The 17,914-nt window shown below is 36.6% G+C and overlaps 2 protein-coding genes across 2 annotated transcripts; one reads left to right on the forward strand and one right to left on the reverse strand.

The window, feature by feature from the left end:
* Positions 1 to 1,422: 1,422 nt before the first annotated feature.
* On the reverse strand, positions 1,423 to 13,316 carry tbc1d24 (TBC1 domain family, member 24). The gene is made up of 7 exons (XM_082184195.1): positions 13,165 to 13,316; positions 8,418 to 9,472; positions 7,020 to 7,178; positions 6,267 to 6,330; positions 5,772 to 5,867; positions 4,370 to 4,613; positions 1,423 to 3,412 (listed from the first exon to the last, which is right to left on the reverse strand). Exons 2-7 carry the CDS (start codon positions 9,392 to 9,394, stop codon positions 3,258 to 3,260), a joined length of 1,695 nt encoding a protein of 564 aa, XP_082040321.1. The 5' UTR covers positions 9,395 to 9,472; positions 13,165 to 13,316; the 3' UTR covers positions 1,423 to 3,257.
* A 2,082-nt stretch (positions 13,317 to 15,398) lies between these two features.
* LOC309508752 (myeloid-associated differentiation marker-like protein 2) lies at positions 15,399 to 16,547 on the forward strand. The gene has a single exon (XM_082183212.1). It carries the CDS (start codon positions 15,419 to 15,421, stop codon positions 16,283 to 16,285), a length of 867 nt encoding a protein of 288 aa, XP_082039338.1. The 5' UTR covers positions 15,399 to 15,418; the 3' UTR covers positions 16,286 to 16,547.
* The last annotated feature ends 1,367 nt before the right edge of the window (positions 16,548 to 17,914 follow it).

Consider the following 17,914-nt stretch of genomic DNA (forward strand, 5'->3'; position numbering starts at 1 on the left):
ATGTTCAAATCCTTAGAATAGAAATCATGCGTTTATAATCTGGGTGTTAACATATTAAACTCTTACATTTATTCCATGTATTTTCTTTTATGTATTTCCAATATTATGTTACTTATAAGGCATTATTTGCAAGCGATTTGCAAAATGATTGCAAAAACGTTGTCAGAGTGTGTGGTAACTATTCGTTTGAATGTGTAATAGTAACATGTAATTGCATTCATTATACTTTTGCATTCATTATTTTCCTCTCCGTTGCTCTGTAACTTGCTGAGACACTCTTTGCAAGGGCGTGGGTTTACTATCCACATGTTTTAAGGTATTTTATTATTCAAAAATATTGTTTTGGTTTACAACGACTTCTGATTTCTGTAAAACGGCCTTCGGATATTCTGTGCTGTTTATAATAAAGCTTTTTTTATAATGAAGTGATATTATTATGTCACCCACGCAGTGTGATGCAGAGGATGAGGATTCCCGAGATGAAGGTCATTCTGGGCAGTGACGTCAACCGCAGGCCACGCCCATCACCCTCTGTGTCAGCAAGAAATTAACGAGACTGTACTTTAGACACATAGCCTATTAATATGTTAATAAACATTAGTAGATATAGTATGGGGTAGATAGCATATCTATATTCCCACACAATAATTCTATGTATATTTTTTATATCATAAAAAAACCCATTTATTTAATAAATAATTAAATAATAAATCATTTAATTACATATTTAATACGCAATATTAAACATATATTAAAATGTATTTAATGCTAAAATATATTTAATATACTGTTTAATATTTTAAATAAAAAAATAAAAATAAATTGCATTATCTAAAATGTAACCAACTATTGTAATCAAGCCATATTTATTTGGAGCGTCAGTCTGCCTGGTGGACACATGCTGTTCAGGAAACATGAGGGAAGATCAATTAGTCTGGTCTCATTTAGCCAAGGGGAGAATCTGCATTATGAGGTCAAACTCGCACATTATCATGAGACCAGAAGAGAAAAGGGTTAAGAAGATCTCAATGATATTAGTTAATTGTGTTAGAGATAAAAAAAATAACTGCAAACTGTGCCAAACTGTGACTATTTGTGTAGTAAACGTACCGTACATAGATTTTAATTAAAACAGTGACAGATACAAAGCAGATCATTCAAAATAAGCTATAGCATTGTTAAAATGCGATTTACAGGGAAAGTTGTCTCCAATTGTTGGTATTTTCTGAATACAGATTTATAAAATTATTCTAGAGACAAAAAAAAACAAAAAACACTTTTTAGAGTATAACTAAATAAATGCATATACATTTTCATGAAATCAAATTCTGTGACATTCCCGGGTTTTCCACAACTGTGGGAACTTTGTTGCATAATGGACAAGGACTAGACATGCATGAAAAACTGAGGACAATAACAGAATTGACATCTTGCACAGTTTTTATTCTTCACTCCAATGTTCCCTGCATACGAGAAACAGTCCTTCCCAACGTCTAAGAGAAGATACTAGATTACTACATGTTTGACACTATAATTTTGCATGTTTAAGACTTTTTAAACACATAAACACACCAGCTCCGCCTGAACGAGACACACAACATACAAACACATCACTTGATATGGTAACACATCACAATGTCCACTGCGATCACTGAAGTTCTGATTCAAAGATATGAGCTTAAAATATCCATACATAGAATCTGACAGCAAACAATATATTACTGATATGAATTCAGAGATGATTGACTAACATTCGGCAACTTAAAATAGGTTCAGTAAGTGCAAAGAAAAAGATAAATCATAAAATGTAATACTTCCACATAAAATAGTGCTGATTATGCCATCATACATATAATTCAAGCAAAAACTATTAAATGATTAACAGAACAAACACTGAATCTCTACTACACTTTACATCGCAATTCAACCGGCGTACATTTAACGTTCATTAGTTTTATGCACGGATCTTTAGTAGACGGACGGAGTGATATGGTGCATTACTGAAATTCATAAATGAAATTAACAAACAAAGTAATAAAGATTGTCATCATTTACAGCATTCATCTTTATATTGTTCCAAACCAGCATGACTTTCCTTCTTATGTGGAGCACAAAAAGAAACTCTCACTTTTCTGTGCAATGAAATCTGTCAAGCTCTATAAAGCTAGTAGTTTGTGCACTATATTTCCAGTCTTCAAAAGCCAGTGTGGTGTGAGGAACAGGACGTCCCGCCGCAGATCTCAAATCTCAAGCGCATCTGATTTGAAATCGTGAATATGCGGATGTGCAAATGAGATCTGAGATCCACAGTGTCTGTTCTGAAAGTAAACTCACAAAAGCTACATAAGTACGGCTACAAAAGTGTAAAAAATAGTGTTTATGGTCTCATTATTATTATAAAAAAAATAAAAAGTGGTCCTCTTATGAATTTGACAGCCCTGATTAGATTCACTCTCATTGTGTGAAAAAACAAAACAAAAACAGTCTGCAAAAATCTCTCTATTTGTGTTCAACGGAAGAAAGTGAGTGATACAGGTTTGGAAGGACATGAGGACAATGAGTAAATGATGGCAGAATTATTAATTTCTGGTTTAAAAGAACATTGGAATGCCATGTAAGCATGCTGAATGCCCAGAAGTATTGACTAAAGATTCATGAAGAGCTCATGTTTTACGGTCTTCTTGTGCCGAGAACATGGAAATCAGATTTTTTTTCCTCCAATTGGCACTCAAATGTATGGAAGAACAAAAGGAATGTGGGACTGATAAACTTTGATCACTCTCTCAAAATAATATATGCATCTATATTATATATATATATATATAAACCTCCATCCTATAATGATAAATAATGATATATTGGTGCGTTTAGCACCAGAAAATACTGCCTGGAATCACATCCAAGACTTGGTTTTGCTTTAACAGGAAAGTCTCCAGTGTTCAGGTCCTCATTTCTTGTAGATATTGATCATTACAAACTGCATAAAATGCTAAATGCAGCACTGATGAAAGTGGTACTACACTATACTAAACTTCATTTCCTTCATCTTGATTCTTAACTGGTCTAGATCAACACAGATCTTCTGCTGATATGAAATTTAACACAAAAAACCTTGCCATATGTTTTGCATTGATAGATTTACACAGTAAGCATTGGATCTTGACTGGAGCTCAGGGCGGATCTTTTAGTGCACTAGAGGAGCATCACATCTTCATTACGTCTATCACAACACAAAGGATCTGTGTGGCGAGCCGCTCTTATGATGCCATGGCGTCTCTGAAGCCCCACACCTCCAGCAGGGCGATCTGGAAGCTCTCGGCACACAGCGGCGGGTTGTCGAAGGTCAGGCATCGTTCGGTTCGGCCGTGGTTCAGCTCTGAGTCGATGTACAGAGCGTTACCATCACCTCCTCCTTCACACACAACAAAAGGCATCCAGTTATAGAGAATTCAAGTATTCAAGATCCTCCTTTCTATACTATACCACTCAAATAATACTGGATTTAAGAGAAACTAGGACTGGGTAATAAATGTACCTTCATACATTCATACATTATGTTTTTGTTCTGAAATGGTTTCATAAATCAGAGGAAGCATCATTTTGACCACATGGTCTTGGTTGCAAGTACATTCAAAATGTTTAATGCAAGAAACAAAAGTTAAGAAAAATTGACTGAAACAAATTTGGAAACAATTATCACACAGAAATCGCTAGTAAATTAAAAAAACAAGTACAAATAACACTGTGACTGAATTAAAATGTGATATTTTGAAATAGAAAACCTGTAATAGTATTTTCTTGTAAAACCTACTCCAATAATCTGTGTTTTATCTGCAACTTCCCCAAATTTTTTTTTTACTATGAATATATTTTACATTGTATATTTTTTTTCTTCCAATAATTTAATTGAATAACTTCACTATTTATACATGTATATTAAATATATTTTAAAAATATATAATTACATGTAATTACCTCTAAACATTGAACTAATCATTGAGTCGTGAACCAAATCATTTATACTTTAATAAATCGATAAGGTTAAAATCAGACATGATATTAAAACATCTCCATCTTAACACTCTCATATGAAAAGCTACTGACACTTCAGGTTTACTTTGGATAAAAGCATCTGCCAAAATTAATAAATGCTAAATTTAAATGTTTAGGAAAATTAATAGTCAAATATAAGGCACATAAAAGATCTGTGTTATTAAGAATGTTGGTTAATTTTGTATCATATATATCAGTATTGAAGGTGAATATTCACTATCTGTGCAAGAATATTACTGTAAGAACCGGTACTTGATTTCAAGTGAAGAGAAAAATAATAATAACACAAATCTGATTAAATGAGTATCTCACTGACCGATAATGATGGAGTCGACGTTTCCTGCCATGAACATGGAGGTGTTCCTGGAGTTCAGGTTGAAGTGTCGAGCGGACAGGAACGGGGACAGCTGAGACGGGTCTGTGGCTGGTGGCTTCTCTAGAGAAAGAGGCGCGCCGTTGTCTTCGCCACCGCTTTGGTCATCGCCTGCGGGCTGGGCCGCGCTCGCCAGCTCTGGGTGTTTGATAATCACCCACTCATAACGCTCCATCTCTGGCTTCATCTGAAACAAACATGTTACACACATATATTTATGTCATGTCACTTCTGAAAACACACACCAGCAATAATCAGACCGTTCCAGTCGTTACTCCTGTGGTCAGGAAGTGAAATCTGAATACGTGCTGGGGTGTTCAATTGTGGTTTACGGGCTGGGCTACTACAAACTGCAAACATTCACCCTTATAGTGTCCATGTAAGTTGTTTTAGATGAATGAAATAAATAAATGAAAATTAATAATATAGTATAAGAACACAGCAATTTACCATTTCACTTCCTTTTAGGGTTTCAAAGATCTCAGTAACGTCTCAGTTGTGCTCCAACTTGCTAAGGTTTGATCTGATCCTTCTTTTAATACAATTTAAAATCATTTTCTATTTCTTACTTTTTAATATATATTTTTTTGTTTATAAATAATTATTTTTATTTATATGTACATTTAATTTTTCATCACTTTTACTGTGTATGGTAACATTTAAAAAAAATTAAATAATCAAAGGACTTTAAATTTATATAAATAATCGTGCCTTTCCTTCCAAGATTTTCTGATCCACAATAAATCTATAGCCCTATAATTTTACTATATTACAACTATGATTCATTTATGTCCTTCTTATTCCTACAAAGGAGTCATATTTAATAGAAACATAACCAAGAACTCCATTAAATTACCAAAGAGCTATAAAATATTCCCCTGAGACTGAGAGTGTAACAGGATGAAACGATGATGGATGAAAGGAACTTGATACATAAATGCACTTGCACTCAAGTCTAATACTTAAGAAAATAGCGCCACCTAGTGAAATATAAACTAGTGAATTCAGTAACAACTAATACCTTAATTTTTTATTTATTTATATTCTATATTATTATTATTATTACACTTTATTTTAAGGTGTCAATGTTACAGTGTAATTATATATTTAAGTACTGAGTAATATTAAGCAACTACATGTACTTACTATAGGGTTAGGGTAGGATTAGGATTTGGTTGAGGGTTAGTTGCATGTAATTATGCATAATTTACTGTTATGGTAAGTACATGTAACATGTAACAGGGACACTGTCAAATAAAGTGTTACCTTATTATTTACTGATAATCAAATTTATTTGATTGTTTCTATATGTGCATAAACCAATGAGTAGCACAATGTGACATACTCTGAAGACGAAGCACTCTCCAGTGCCAAAGAAGCTGAGCTTGTTCCCGCCTCTCTTCCGCTCCTCCCAATCAGTGGACAGGAAGGCCCCGCACACCTGAAATACGATTGGATGAGAGGCCTGTCAATCACAGACTAGCAGCTTCTCGTCCTGAACAACCTCTCTGCATCCTAGTTCGCTTACTATCAATCCTACATAGTATGTAAGGATAACCACAGACCTTCACTCAAAAAACTAAAACCACCATCGTAAAAACACATAGTAAATCAACAAAGGATGACTTCTGGACCAAACGGCTCCATTATAGCTGACGTATTTATAAACGGATGAAACAAAATCAGTTCTTCATGCACTTATTTAAATGTTCACTTTAAATGTACATAATTTAAGTCTAACATAGATCACCTTCACAGAAACTACAGCATAAATCAACTGAATTTGTGCTAAATTAATAAACAAAATGACAGAATAAAGAGAAAGAGAAAGTTTTGGTACCTCTCCATCTGTGGTTCTGATGAGCATTAGTGTCGGCTCGTATCCCTCACAATGTGAATAAAACCTGAATAAAACATCACAGACAATATTTCAAAAACACTAAAATAGTGTGAGAAGGTCATTCAGCTCTTAAAGACTGTGGTAAACTGTTGAACTGAGTAATAACTATTACTCAGAGGCATCAGCTATTACTCATGATGACTTCTTGAATAATATTCCTGAGCATAAAGAATATCTTTCTTTAAATTTGGCATGAAATGAAAGCTGCGATAGTAAGGCGGGGCTTGATTTTGCTCATGAGGAATTGATTGAATCATTGAATCGTTGTGGTTTGCTATTGGTGGATCTCATGTGATTGACAGATTGTCCCACTCTTGCTGATAAACATCATCAGAGAAGAAAAGATACGTCACTGCAAGAGGGAGGGGATCATTTTTAATTAAAGATTATGAGGCACTAATTAAAGGTATAGCGGAGGATCTTTCCAAATTTTAGATAAGACCCGCCCTCTCCACTTTTTGAAAAGTTTGATTGATTCACCAGAATGATTGACAATTAGGAGGACCAATAGTATAGGTTACCCACCAGGAAGTAAAACATCCTCCGCTATACCTTTAATATTATAATAAATACTGCAATATTTTGATTTAAAGTAAGGCCACTTGCTTTGATTTTTTGTTATCTAATGAAATTCGATATGCATTCATGCATTTTTAAGTGTGACTTGAGTGTCCGAATCCTGCGTTCTTGTACCGGTTCAGGCTGCAGCCGTGCGTGGACGTGGTGAAGAGAAGCTGCGGCTGACACAAAGCGAACCGCTCCGGGATCCACGACCAGACATCTCGGATCTCTTTAGCGCCGACGATCTCAGAGCTGAAATTATCAGCGTTCACGGCTAAATGGACATTTTGTCTAGAGAGATATAAAAAAAAAAGAGAGAATGAAAACTTGATTTGAACAAAATCTTCTATTTTTGCATCAGTAAACCAACAATATAAAAAATTTAACAGAAATGTGTGAGGAGGATGATGATGATGAGAGATGAAGACACCCACCTTCTGACAGAACTAAAGGACAGCACAGAGAGTGGAGAGCAGGAGAAACAGAAAAAACAATGAAATAATGTGGAAAAAAATAGGGAATAAAAAAATAAACATGTAATCTGAGGAAAGATGCCAAACACAAAAAGATATAAATAGACAGACTTAATAAACAAATACATTTTAATATGAACAGACACAGCCCTAAATAACTCAAAAATAATGACAATAAGTTGATCTTCTCATTATATTTGATCTTTCCACTATGGCTCTGTTCACCATTTTTTTTTTTATTGGTTTCGAAATCATTCTAATATGCTAATTTGTTGCTCAAGAAACATTTCTAATTATTATTAATGTTGAAAAAAGTTGTGCTGTTTAATATATTTATGGAAACTGTGATAAAAAAAATAAAAAAATCTGAATTCTTTGATGAATAGAAAGTTCATAAGAACAGCATTTATTTGAAATATTATTGATCTTTTGTAACATGTCTTTAGTGTCACTTTTGATTAATTGAACGCGTCCTTCCTGAATAAACATATTCATTTCTTTCAAAAATCGTACAGACCCTGAACTTTCGAACGTTAGTGTGCGTTTAGTTCAGCAAGTGGCATCAAATGTGCGTCTCAGAAATAAACAAAGTTAGCCTATATTTTGCATTTTTAACCCAATGTAAAACCCTTTTAACTTTTCAAATCTTACTAAATAACAATTCTCTTCTGTTACATGTCAAACTCATCAACATCTGCACTACTTATGACCAATGAATTTCCATTTGCCTGTTATTATAACTAGATTTAATACTTTTATAAACAACTTTATAGAGAATTCGCTAGATATAGAGTAATAGCCCAGATATGAGCAACTAGAACAATGTATATATACAGAAACGTCCATGATTCTTTGTTTTTTTTTAAAGGTGTTATTTCCAGGACATTAGAGGAATATTTACAGGTTTATTTATACAGTCAAACCAAAAATTAATCTAAAGAATTAAATAAAGTGTGTGCAGGACACTATAGCTAACTCATGTAAGTGAGGATAGCAAGGAGGAGGTTTGACTGTAGATTTTTGCTGCGAATATTGCTGATAAAACAGTCATGTCTACCTTTTCTGTTTGACGGTGATGCCTTTCTGCTGGAGTGATTTCTCATTGGCCAGCTGAAGCAGCGTGATCTCTTTACGGCTGAATAGACGGATGGAGAAAGCCTTTTCCAGCAGCTTATCCGGCGTCACGCTTTTCCCGATGTTCTGCACGAAGGTCTGAATATCACTCCTGACCGCCGCCGACTCCTGCTTGGTTAAGGCCGAGCCGGAAGCCACACACTGCTTGCGATAAAACTTCAGTATCGCCAGTGCGACGCGGTAAAGAACCTTGTACCCCTCCACCAAAAACACGTCCATCACGCGCGCGGCGAAGCTGAAGGGAAGGTCGCCCAGAACCCACCTCTGCCAATCAGAGTAAACCTCCAGCACGTCTGTCGCAGTGGCGACCATCAGCTTATGCGCGGCAGGGCAGTACTTATGCACGAGGTCGCCGAAGGTCATGCAGGCCGATTGATATGCGAGGAAAGTCTGATCTAACAAACGCCGCCCGGGTTCGTTGCAAGCTAACATGCGACTGACGCTCTCGAAGCATTGAGCTTCATCCGCGCTCCAGTGCAGCAACAACGCCGTCACCGCCGGCAAACACGGGCAGTGCGATATATCCGGGAACTGCCCTGCCACGCAGGAGATCACAGCATGCACCGATCCCACGGATTCGGCCTTCAGACAGTAACGCGGCACCGCCATCCCGTCCACGAACTCCGGCAACAGGTGCGCGGATGGGTTGCGCTTGCTGTTTGAGTTCCCCATGATGTCCCGGTAGACCTCGGCATCCGGGGTGACGGTGCGGCACGGGAGGGCTTTGAGCAGGTGCTGGTAAACGGCTGAGCGCTGGCTGTGGCTTTTGCCCCACTGGCCCGAGCGCGCGTGCTGTTTTAACTCCTTTATGTCTTTATATTCGGTCTTACCGGGAGCCGCGTCGCGAGACACATCGTCCATCTGAGACCAGTCCACGAACACGCCACAATCCACAGCCATGACCTCTGACCTCACACGTCAACCGGCACAAAGAAAGAGAGAACGACTGAGAGAAACTAGCCGGCCATATCGCTTCAGCTGTTGAGAGAAGAAATATTGTCATTATCTCCTTCATTAATGACAAAGAATGAACATAACAGTAAATATTAAGGATGCCCAAAATGGTGATAATATCCAATAATGCATTCAACTTTAAAAAATGCATCCATTGAATGCAATGTAAGAGCTTCGGTTAAAAGACTCTGTCAGATGCATAAATGTAAATAATATTAGCATTTTCATCAGCATCTACCTGAATTGGTTGATATTGGAAGCACATATTATCAGGGCTTTTCCATTTCAAACAGTGCATTACTATGCATGCATGCATAAGTATTTAAATGCTATCAAAAATGTCTACTGTACATTCTAATATTTTGATGCATGAATTCAGCTTTGAAATAGTTGTTCTTCAATGGCTAGTATCAGTACTGATATGTACAGACATAAGTGGCTGATATCATCCAGATATACACTACTGTTCACAAGTTTGGGATCATTAAGATTTTTTTTTTTTTTTAAGAATAAAAATTAATACTTTTATTCATCAAGGATGTATTAAACTGACCAAAATTTGACAGCAGATTTATTTCAAATAAAAGCTGTTCTTTTGAATTTTCTACTCATCAAAAAAAAAAAAAAAAAAAAAAGTTTCACTGTTTCCACAAAAAAATATGAAACTGTTTTCAAAATTGATAACATAATAAATGTTCCTTGAGCATCAAATCATGAATGATTTCTGAAGGATCATGTGACACTGAAGACTGGAGTAATGATGCTGAAAATTCAGCTTTGATCACAGGAATAAATTACATTTTACAATATAATATTAAAATAGAAAACAGTTCTTTTTAATTGTAATAATATTTCATATAGTGTTGTCAAAAGACCCGGTACTTCGGTACCAAGTCGGTACTAATTTTTTTTAAACGTCACGGTACCAGGTTTTCTCAAACCCGGTACTTGATGCGCGTGCATGCCCGAAGCGCGTGCAGTTGCGTCCTCTTCATAAAAGCGCTGATGGCGATCGGCGGTGCTGCTGCTGATGTGGTGCTGATGTTTTTGCGCGTGCAGATACGTTATTTCAAATGGCGCGAGGCAAGCGCGCTCATAATAGAAGCGGCGCGCTCGCTTTTCCATGTGCGTTCATGGATGCATAGCAACGACAGACGCCACGGGAGTACAAACGCTTGTGCGAACTGCGCTCTCCATGACGACGAGGAAGTGTGACATAGGCCTATTAATTGATTTCTAGCCCTTGCATTAGCTTTACTACTAGATATATTTATGGAGATGAGAAATAAAAAGCCGTCATTAATATCAGTCCGTCAGAAAAGCAGTTCTAGTCTTATTCTTGGCTGGATAACTCTTAGCAGGTTTAAAAAGCCCTTTTAAAGTTAAATATGAATACAGTTTTGGATTAAATAAAAGTATATATATAGTCAAGTCAAATAAAACATATTTTATCTCCTGTATAGTTTGGTAATGCTACAATAAGATACCATTCATTAACATCACTTAATGCGTTATCTAACATAACACATTGAGTGAACAATATATTTTTACAACATTAATTAATGTTTGTGAATGTTATTTAATACAAAACACTTGATTGGTCATGTTTGTTCACTTCATTCATTGTGCATTAAATAATGTTAACAGAAATAATGTTAACTTTTGATTTTAAAAATGTATTTTTTAAATGAACCCCTAAAGGAGAATAATTGCGACAGTATATAACTATTGTTTTTTTTGTTAGGTCATTTTATCTAATGTTATCTAACAAATGGAATCTTATTGTAAAGTGTTTTTAATACTACAGTTTCCATCTTTGTGATATACACTTTAATATAATTATGTAAATTTAATCTAAATTAAGCTTTGGTACCGAAATTGGTACCGAGAACCGTGGATTTTCACTGGTATCGGTACCGAATACTGAAATTTTGGTACCGTGACAACACTAATTTCATATTCACAATATTACTGTTTTTACTGTATTATTTGATCAAATAAATAAGCGGAAGAGACTTCTTTCAAAAACATTCGTACTGACCCCAAACTTTTAAAATGGTAGTGTATGTATATGTGTATATATAGTTGAAATATAGCCTATATATATATATATTTTTTTTTTAAATGCCCCGGGCCATAAAAGAAATGCCCTAAAAATCACATCCATTGACTTTCAAGCGAGTCCTGCGAGTCCGTCTGTGTATTTGTGCCTTTCTGACTCAGTTTATCAGAATTTCCCAATTACTTCCCTCGCTCTGTTTTCTCCTTCTCTCTCTATGTCTTGGGATCTGTAAGCGTGTGCAGACACTAGACTCTTGTACTTTAGAGTTGCTGTGAGGTCAGAGCTCATAGAACGTCAACAACATGAAACTATCAGATTCAGGACAAAGCAAAAATACGCTATTGGATTTGCTTATGTAGCATAATAGCATCAGTGCTCCAAGGGTCAGGGGTCAAGGGGCTATAATCCATTTCCACCAGGACAGGTGGACGACGTGTATCTGGCATCTGACAGTGTCAGAATCACATAACCTATTATAATAGCATATTATACCATCAGTTATGTTTTAAGAAAATGACATGATTTCATAGTAAAACACTGACTTTAGAGGAACTTTTGTCTATAGTAATCCATAAAAAGTAAATCTACTCTTATCATGGTAGTTTTTGGTCACACTTGTTCAGCCTTATCTCAGAGAAACCATGTAAATAACATTGTACTATATGAACACGGAAATCAATCAGTACGTACCAAAAGTTTAGAGAGAAGCAGAAAAAAAAGAAATACAATTAAACTTACTTAATTAATTGATTTGATTTAATAATTAACTAAATAAACAAAAACGTGAATAAAAACATACAAACAAATAAATTAATTGGATTTAAAAAAAAAAAATCTACCAGTACAATACCATAATAGGTAGAAAACAAATGCAATGATGTAATGTAACAGAAACTAGATATTTTAGAAACTACATTTTACACATATTTATAGTATTGCATTTAAAATATATATATATATAAAATATATAGTTGCCTTTTACATTTTAGGTAAGTACAACACTTAATTGTAAGTATTGTAAAATCATAAATATTTGATCTATTTTAAACAATGTAAGACGCTTCCAGGAACATTATGTCAAAACGTAATAGTTTTACTGTATTAAATATCTACAGTGAATAATAGTAAATATGATGACGATGCACGTCAGCAGCCAATCAGCGAGCGAGAGAAACGCCTCACGCGCGCGCCGTCAAGCCCACCTGGCACGCGCTTTGCTGCTCTTCTAATGCTTCTAATGTTCACAAACAAACACTGCCTATATTTCCTGTCAACTTTCAGTGACAGACATAAACAGTATGACACGCACAGCCTCGTTCAAATCTGCCTGATGTATACTTGACTGACAGATGACGTTACAGATACTCACACACTAGTATCCAAACACATGCAGCAGACTGACAGCTCTATGGCGTAGTCGTTTTTATTAAACATGTCTTTAATACATGAAGATGTGCAAATGAAACGGCGACGCTTCAGATTAAGCTAATGTGAATAGCTCGTGCAGCTAATGTGCAGGCAGTGTAAACTGAACTACATGCCGAAGCCATTTAAAAGTCTGTACTGCAGCACTTCAAGTACACGAATCGCAAATAGATGAGTGGAATTAAGAAAATGTCAAAACTGGAATAATAATTTGAATGAAACGTCTTACCTGATTTGCTTTCGACTGTCTGTCAGGCAGCGGGCATATTTGTGATTGTGTGCGCATGCGCAGTGAGTACTGCCGTCACAGTGCACGCTGGGTGAAGAAGAGACTTACAGAGATATATAGGCTAGATATACTATATTAAATAGAGAACGAGATCTATCTATCTGTCTATTTATCTATCGATCTATGTTATACACAACCAGTCAAATCGATGGACATTGCTATTTAGTTTTCTATGATTATTCACTTAATATACTTATCTATCTTACCCAGAAATACATGGATACTCTTTTGCTTTCTCCATTACTTGAAAAAGGAAAATCCCAGTGAAAGGCCGTCCTGTATCAGCTGACCTGTTTACAGCTTTATGAGCATCTCACTGGCCAAAAGGTCGAGTCGTTCTGGTAATGAGACAACGGCTGGCCTTGTGCTCAACATCCGCAGACACATGACAGTCATTAGGATAACTCAATCAAGACTGCAGTGCTGCACGGACACAGTTCTTGCCTTCCTACAGTTTATAGACTCGCACAACTCTGAAAACATAAGTGTTCACCTTTAAATTAACTCACTACCCTACAATAATTCACTAAAAGCATCATATAATCTAAGAATATCTCATGGTATTTACAGAAATTATGTCAAAATAGTTCTGGCATTGCATTAGTATGGATGTGGCTGACCAACCTAGTAATATAATCCAGCATAATACAAAATGATTATGCATGATCATGCATGGCTAATGAGGAACAAGGACAACAGGAAAGCGACTCGAATACCTGATTACTATTATGTTAAACTTCAAAAGCAGATAAATAATTTAATATCGCACTAATTCAATTACCCGTTTGGCTGCAAATAAAGTGTCACATGTTGTTATTCACATTCACAGATTTGAGATTCTGCAACAAACATTAGCTGATGGACCGGTTTGAGCGGAAATGATTCTCAGGCATTATTATTAACACATGGATATAAACATAGATGCATTCCTCTGCAGCAACAGCAACTGTGCACAAGGCTACATTACATCAGCAAAAACAATCTCATGCTTTTAGATTATCACAGGCACATTTAAATAAAGTCAAAGACAGCAACGGTTTCTTGATATTATTCAAAGATGTTCTTTCAGCTAAAACTCAATAGCATTGAGGATAATGTGCTAAGTTGTAAACTGAAGGTAATTTCTTGAAGGATAAATTGAGCTTGCAATTTTACACCACAATCTGATAATGTCAAAAAAAAAAAACATAGTCAAATATAACCAACGGCTGTGAAACATTTGACTATCATTTTACTCCATTTCATTCTCATTTACAACTTTCAACTTTAACCCGACATCCTTGCTTCTGAAAGAAATAGACCCGGTAAAGACGTTCAGAACTCATTTCTTGGTTGAATTCAGTGACTTTCCCATTAATGATTTATAAGTAATTGGGGGGGGGGAGTAATTGACATAACAGTCTTTTGGAAATTTGTGAGCATTTTTGTTAGCCATTTATGACATTTTCAACATTTTGAAGGTAACATTTCCATAATGTATGAAGAATGATAAAATTGAATGTTTCCCTAATGTTTCACAACTAATAATAAAAAAATATATACAAAAAATGACGTTTTGAACATTCAGAGAACATTCAGAAATAACAGGAACGTTATCAAAACAAGCAAAAAAAAAAATTCTCATTAGTGGGTTAATAAAGGCCTTCTGAAGCGAAGCCATGCAGTTTTGTACGAAAAAAATCCATATTTATAACTTTATAAACTCACTTGTTTTTGTTAAGGGCCTTACGCGAGTCGAGTGGAGTCGTGTGGGTTAATTTTATGATGGATGGATGTGCTTTTTGGGGCTTCAAAATCTCAAACCATTCACTCCCATTATAAAGCTTGGAAGAGCCAGGATATTTCTTTTAAAACTCTGATTGTGTTTGGCTGAAAGAATAAAGTCATATACACCTATGATCATGGCTTGAGGGTGAGTAAATATAGGAAGATTTTCATTTTTGGGTGAACTCATTTTTGTTAATTTCATAACCGATGTGCAACACTTATTTTCCTATGACGTTGAATCAGTCTGCATGAATAAATGTGACTTGACTTTTGAATAACTCCCCCACTGATAATCACTATAGATTAGGTGGAGCGTTGCGGTGACGTATGTAGTGTCTTTTGCATGTCATGCATTTTTATCTTCCCCTGAGAACATCTCGTTTCTATAACGCCTTCAGACCTTTCGAAGAGCCACTGCACTTTCACAATGGATAAGGCAAAGTTCACTCCTTCCTCCCTGACGAGTTCCCGTGGCGCCCTGCACATGGCGCAGATCGTGGTGTGTGTGGTGACGTTTGTGGTGGGCTACATCTGGGGTCACCCGTCACACACCTACTGGATCTACAGCATGGTGATCTGGGGTTTGTGTCCTATCATCACACTGATCATCACCATACTGGAGATGTTCCTCATCCACAAGCTGATCCTGGTGTTTTGCATGGACTGGGACGACTTCACGACCGGCATGGCCATGATGTCCTCGCTCTGCACGTTCTCATGCACGGTGATGTGCGCCAACTTCTACATCTGCCGGAAGTGCATCTGGGGCTGGATAGTGACGATCCTCTCCGCGGTGTGTTGCGCTCTTTACTGCGTGGAGACGTTCAAGGATAAATGTGATGCGACACGCTCTGCAACGTATGTAGCTGCGCTTCCCGGCTTCATTAAGATTCTCGAGGCCTTCGTCGCCTGCATCATCCTCATTTCCCTCATCGGTTATGTGGGTAAACCGGCTCTGCTGTGGTGCATCGTGGCCTACGTCATTCCTTTGCCTCTAACCCTCCTGATCATCATCACCAACATCTTGACCAAGATAAAGAACTGTCTGCCCTTCAGCATCGATCGCTTCACCATGCTTATCCTGATTATATCGGTTCTGTTGTACATCTCCGCTGCAATCCTCTGGCCCGCCTACAGCTTCAGAGGAAACCCGCGGCCCAAAGACTGTCCAGGATACAGCTGCGTATGGGGCATCCAGTTTGTTGTGACCTTCATGACCTATGTTAACCTCGGCCTGTACATCACTGACCTTGTCTTCACTTGCTGCGGAATCTGTGGATTTAAACGTTCTTAATAGTATCACTATTGTACACTCTATAAAAATTTTTAAAAAAGAGAGAGTTTTCCAGAGTGATGCCATTGGGTTCCCCAAAGAACCATTCATGGAAAGGGATAGTTCACCCCAAAATGAAAATTAGCCCATGATATACTCACCCTGAAGCCATCCTAGGTGTATATGGCATTCTTCTTTAATATACGAATACAATCTGAGTTATATCAAATGTCTTGGCTCTTCCGAGCTTTATAATGGGAGTGAATGGCTAGAGAAAATTTGAAGCTCAAAAAAGTGCATCCTTCCATCATAAAAGTGCTCATATGAAAAATACCCATATTTATAACTTTATAACTTTAGAACTAGCTTCCGCCAGACGATTGTACGCACACTGCGCAAGTCGACTTGCACCTCAAGAGTAACCCGTGACGCATGTATGACGTAGGATGTTGGAGTATCGTAAGCTTATACGCCTCTCACAGTTTAAACAAATAGGGCTGTGCAAACAAACTGAAGCTGCTCTTCTATTATATAGAAATCCTCCGACATTTCTCTTCAAAATGGCTAATTCACGACCGGTGTTTTTGTTTTGCTCTTTCCTCTGAGCTTCCGCGTTCGTCATGTTATGCGTCGGATCAGGGGTTACTCTTCCACCGTAAATCGATGTGTATGGTCGTATGTCGGAAGCTAGTGATTATAGTTTATAAAGTTTTAAATATGGGTATTTTTCCTTACACAAACGCATGGTTTCACTTCAGAAGGCCTTTATTAACCCCCCGGCGCATATGGATTACTTTTATGATGGATAGATGCACTTTTTTGGTCTTCAAATTTCCTCTAGCCATTCGCTCCCATTATAAAGCTTGGCGGAGACAGGACATTTTTTAATATAACTCCGATTGTATTCGTCTGAAAGAAGAATGCCATATACACCTAGGATGGCTTCAGGGTGAGTAAATCATGGGTTAATTTTCATTTTTGGGTCAACTATCCCAAAGAAACTTTTGTGGAATGGAAAGGCTTGATGGTTCTTCATGGAATGTGGTAAATCGTTCTTTTTAAGAGTGTATTTTAACATGCTGTTGTTCATTTTTCTATATAGTCGGTTGTATTTTGCTCTCATAAAATGCTTGATTATTCAAAATAAATGATTGTATTTACCATCTGTGAAATTTCTATTTTAATCCATTGCACAAATCTACAAACACACAATTAGAACCTCCAGAACAGACTGTAATATCAGAAGCTGTGCATGTGTTCATGCTGGAGTATTAAAACGCACCAGTTTTAGGAGGAATGGAAAGTAAGACACACACGTTAACATTGCATCAATGATGCATGCAAGAACCAGCGCCACATTTCATGAAACCTGTTACAAAAAAATACCTTAAAACATGTAAAAAAAATAAATGCATTTAAAAACAAAAGGTAGATTCATGGTACTATTCTCAGGGGGTTTTTTTTACACTAACAATTTTAGCAGTAGTTTTTTAATTTCAAGAAATAAATATGTGCAGTTAAATTAAATGAAGTTCCTAAACGCAAGTTAGGGAGGAGTGAGCCCATCTAATCTTTCAATCAACAGCCTGAGTATATAAGCAGCCGCTTACCTCTCTCTAGCATCAGCTGTTCCAGTATCCCTCCACCTCC

Source organism: Leuciscus leuciscus (assembly GCF_965113295.1).
Source record: "Leuciscus leuciscus genome assembly, chromosome: 11".
Taxonomy (NCBI): Eukaryota; Metazoa; Chordata; class Actinopteri; order Cypriniformes; family Leuciscidae; genus Leuciscus; species Leuciscus leuciscus.

Coding starts and splice junctions, on each gene's coding strand:
- tbc1d24 (XM_082184195.1), bottom strand. CDS start 9,394: ATGGCTGTGGATTGTGGCGTGTTCGTGGACTGGTCTCAGATGGACGAT. Junction 4,614..5,771: donor GAGAGTGCTTCGTCTTCAGA/GTATGTCACATT, acceptor TGTTTGTTTCAG/ATGAAGCCAGAGATGGAGCG. Junction 3,413..4,369: donor CGTCGACTCCATCATTATCG/GTCAGTGAGATA, acceptor TTGTGTGTGAAG/GAGGAGGTGATGGTAACGCT.
- LOC309508752 (XM_082183212.1), top strand. CDS start 15,419: ATGGATAAGGCAAAGTTCACTCCTTCCTCCCTGACGAGTTCCCGTGGC.